This window comes from Nansenia antarctica (assembly GCF_963989245.1).
Source record: "Nansenia antarctica genome assembly, chromosome: 4".
In the NCBI taxonomy this organism is placed as follows: domain Eukaryota; kingdom Metazoa; phylum Chordata; class Actinopteri; order Argentiniformes; family Microstomatidae; genus Nansenia; species Nansenia antarctica.
Genome location: NC_137689.1, coordinates 48,836,093 through 48,840,702, shown reverse-complemented (window position 1 = coordinate 48,840,702; position 4,610 = coordinate 48,836,093). Strand labels below are relative to the sequence as shown.

The 4,610-nt window shown below is 51.1% G+C and overlaps 1 protein-coding gene across 1 annotated transcript in view; it reads left to right on the top strand.

The window, feature by feature from the left end:
* unc5da (unc-5 netrin receptor Da) overlaps positions 1-3,687 on the top strand; it is a gene marked incomplete at both ends in the record, with an annotated part of 163,537 nt that extends 159,850 nt beyond the window's left edge. The window contains 2 exons of the mRNA XM_080529400.1: positions 499-677; positions 3,486-3,687. Of these exons, the coding sequence (XP_080385526.1) occupies positions 499-677; positions 3,486-3,687 (381 nt within the window). The remainder of the gene's footprint in view (positions 1-498; positions 678-3,485) is intronic.
* Positions 3,688-4,610: the final 923 nt, after the last annotated feature.

The window sequence follows — 4,610 nt, the reverse complement described above, 5'->3', positions numbered from 1 at the left end:
ACACCCTACTACAGAGATACACAGCCTACTACAGAGATACACACCCTACTACAGAGATAAACACCCTACTACAGAGATAAACACCCTACTACACACCCTACTACAGAGATACACACCCTACTACAGACATACACACCCTACTACAGAGATACACACCCTACTACAGACATACACACCCTAATACAGAGATACACACCCTACTACACACCCTACTACAGAGATACACACCCTACTACACACCCTACTACAGAGATACACACCCTACTACAGAGATACACACCCTACTACAGACATACACACCCTACTACAGAGATACACAGCCCTACTACAGAGATACACACCCTACTACAGAGATACACAGGCCTACTGCTATTATGACAAATACCATTAGCTTGGTCTTCACATTGAGACTCCGTAAGATCTGTTTTTTCGTCCGTTTTTTTTATAATCCCCCTTGACACCCCTCTCTGTCTCTCCTGTCACGTTCTCCTCCCCTAGAGTGAAAAAGAAGTGGTCCCTTTCTTCACTCAGTCGGACTGCACCGTCACCTCCCAGACGGGGCCCCGGGCCTTTAAGATCCCTCTGTCTATCCGCCAGCGGATCTGCGCCACCTTCGACACGGCCAACGCCAACGGGAAGGACTGGCAGCTCCTGGCTCAGAAGCTCCACGTAGACAGGTGAGGCCGCCGGCGTCTACAGGTACCAGCCTCACCCCCAACCTCACGAGGACGCCGGCTTGCATCTCATACGAACGGACCGCACTTAGTATATAGCGCCTCGTTCCAAAGCGCTTTACAACGGCCAACTCATTCACCCGTTCACACACACATTCACACGCCAACGGCCGCGGCAACCAGGCAAGGCGCCGGGCCCGCTCATCGGGAGCAATTTGCGCTTCAGTGTCTTGCCCAAGGACACCTCGACACGTGGACAGCCGGGGTTGGAACCGCTGATCTGCCAACCTTGCGGTCCTTCGACACGGGTGGCTCTACCTCCTGCGCCACAGCCACCCCCATACAGTATCCCCCGCTCTCTCCACACAGCTGTATACACCTGGGATACATACCTGTGTTCTGCTTGATAACGTGTGTATTAAATCTAAGTCATAATGATCGCTATGGCCATGTAATTGTTGCTACCCTACTTTTAAAACCTGTCAGCCGATCAGGAGTAACATCTGGTTAATAGAAAGAGTCTGATGGATTTTGCTTTGTATAATGAGCTAATGCTGGCACTGCATGTCTAAATCAATTGTCAAGCACTGTCAATCCGATGACAAATTACACACTTTGAAATGACAGGAAAACAAAAATGACAAACGCTGCATGCGTCATCCCTGCTGTCTCCCCCGTTTCCCTAAAAGCTGTGCGCCCCGCAGCATTTGCATACAGGTTTTGCCTTTTAATCTGCACCTTCGCTACGGTGCCTGTCCTTATCTCCTATTACCAACCAGCTCTACCAGGGCACAGGCCTCCGCTACACACTGCTGATCTCATTATAGATCTACACACATACACACACACACACACACACACTCACACACACACACACGCACACACACACACACACACACACACACACACACACACACACACACACAGAGAGACACACACACACACACACACATACAAGTGCATGCACACATAGAAACAGACTCTCTCTCTCTCTCTCACACACACACACACACACAAAACACACACACACACACACACACACACACACACACACACTAGCTGCAGGAGATTGTGCTTTCACATAAAACAGAAGGAATGTCTCAGGCCACTGGCTGCTCAGCCTCTAGCAGTGAAAGAGCCGGTAAGCGCATATTAAAGGTGGAATGTGGAATTCAAACAGCAACTAACTGGTATCCCTGCTTCTTATTCCAGCTGAGGGATGTAGCTGGAGAAATGCAACCCGCTTTCCATTTCCTAGACATTTCATAGAGGGTGACGGATGCAAGGACTGACCATCCGTGAGATTAAGATCATGGTTAGAACCACGTTTGAAACAATACAGTGTTTGTTTATGCAACCAATCTAGTAAAAGAAGCAAGCTTATATTTTGGTTTCTGACGATAGAGAGACAGGCATTTTATAAGTTCTATTGTTCAGGAATCCAGGGCAACATGTCATTCGTTTAACAGTCCCAAAAAGGATGTGCCAAGATTACCCCTTTAAAAAACACTGTCCTCATTAATGAGATCTCTGCATGTCCCTCGTCCTCCACCCTCCCTCCCTCCAACCTTCCTCCCCCCCCCCCCCACAGACTTCCTGGGCTTGCTGCCAAGGTGTTATTTGCTTAGGATGTTTGGGGTTTTAGTCATTCGATAATGGGTGAGCTCTATTCCCTGTGCAAAAGACGAAACGGTCAATAATCAACTGCTTTCAGATGCGTCTCTCGCGTCTCCGTTCCGCTGAGCCGACCTTGTCGATCATTCGCTCGTTAACGGGAACGTTTAAAGAGAGTCCTCCTCTCTCTCTCATCTTCTTCCTGGTGTGAAAAGCTGGGAGAGAAAAAAAGTTGACAGAGAAAAAAACTGTCATACACTGTAAGCTGTGTGACAAGGAATTTCCATGTGCATCTAATCGTTTTCCCAGCAACCGGGCCGGAAAACAAACATTGAGGGGTTTCGGGGATGGAGAAGGATTTCTGAGTATTTTCTACTCAGTCGAAGCCGCCAGCCGCTTGTAATGAGAATGTCTCTACCTTGTTAAGCTGATTTTCGCAATTATTTCTCTGGGTGTGTGGGAGCATCAGCATGCCTGAGAGGGGGGGAGAGAGAGGGAGGGAGGGAAGAGGGGGGGCCTCATAAAGAGAAAGAGAGAGAGTCCACTGCGATTAAACAGTGCCATCTGGTGGATATGAGGAGCCACCGCAGTGGATGGAGAGAGGATTCATTACTCCATGGGAATTATTATCCAATTAACTTTACTATGCCACTATACTGTGTGTTGGAGTGTGTCCCATTTCTCTTGCCGCACAGAACCTGTGTTGTTTTTTTTGCTTGCACTGTACACCACGCTGTATTAATTGTCTGTCCTTTCTCTCTTGACAGTATGTACTGTGAATTATCACTGCTGGGGAACCAGGGTTATGTGTTAACAGTATTATTCTCTCTCTCTCTGTCTCTCTTTCTCTTTCTCTTTCTCTTTCTCTCTTTCTCTTTGTCTCTATCTGTCTCTGTCTCTCTCTCTTTCTCTCTCTCCCTCTCTTCCTCTCTCGCCCCCCTCTCTCTCTCTCCCTCCCTCTGTCTCTCTCTCTCTCCCTCCCTCTCTCTCTCCCTCTCTTCCTCTCTCCCTCCCTCTCTCTCTCCCTCTCTCTCTCTCCCTCTCTCCCTCCCTCTCTCTCTCTCCCTCTCTCCCTCCCTCTCTCCCTCTCTCTCTCCCTCCCTCTCTCTCTCCCTCTCTTCCTCTCTCCCTCCCACTCTCTCTCTCTCTCCCTCCCTCTCTCTCTCTCCCTCTCTCCCTCCCTCTCTCCCCTGGTAGGAACCTGTGTTACTTTGCGCGGCAGGAGAGCCCGTCGGCGGTGATCCTGAGCCTGTGGGAGGCCCAGCACCAGGACAGCGGCGACCTGGACTCTCTGGCCAGCGCCCTGGAGGAGATCGGCAAGGTCCACTCGTCCAGAACCGCCGCCGGCGCCCAGGGCCGCAACAGCACGGAGGAGCTGGACACCGCTGAGTTCACTTAACAGGAAGAGGGGGGACATTAAAACACAGAGGACCACTCCCCACCCGCCCCCCCCCCCCCCCCCCCCACACACACACACATAGAGGGAACCGGTTGAACTGTAGAATGATCAGGGGAGCTAATCGACCTTAACCAAGGGGGGAGGGGGGTGAGAAGGGGGGAGGTGGGGGTGGGGGACTGAAGGGAACAGAGGACTGAATGGATGGAAAAAAAGAGGTTACTGTGGTCAAACCTCTTTATCAAACAAACCCGGAACAAGGACAGGTTGAGGGGGGGGCACAGAGAAGAGGCTCAAAGCCGTACGCGCTACCGTATGTGTCGCCGCCGACCAGGGAGTCAACATCTGTTCGTTGAGGCGGGGGGGGGGGGGTGAAACCCTTCTCCTCCTGTGCAGCTCCCTGCGCCTGATTGTCAAGACAGGGGGAAGAGGATAATGGAATGTGTCCCGTGTTAACTTCCTCATCCGTAGCCTAGCCTCTGGCCTGCGGCGGTGGCGGTGTGGTATGGTAAGGGAGGACGGATGGTTCTGGAAGGCTATGTGTTTCAGAGTGGCTGCACGTAAAAAAAAAAGGAGAGACATTTATCCTCCCCTGGACTGGGCCCTGCCTCCCTATAGCCCCCCCACCCACCCCACCCATCCACCCACCCTCCCCCTCCTTGGGCAGCCAGAATGCTAACTGTGATGTGGTGATGTTGTCGTTTATTTTCTATCTCTCTCTCTCTCTCTCTCTCTCTCTCTCTCCTTTTCTTTCTTTTCCTGTATTTGGGCTACACCCAGTCAAGGTGTTGTCCTGTCCTAGTGTCGCCGTGGGAAACGGAAGGGAAAGTTGGGGGGGGGTCACACCATGACCATGGTCTCTTTTACTGGATGGCACTCGAGGGGTTAAAGAGATAACTACACACCTGCAGATTACGGAAGATTAC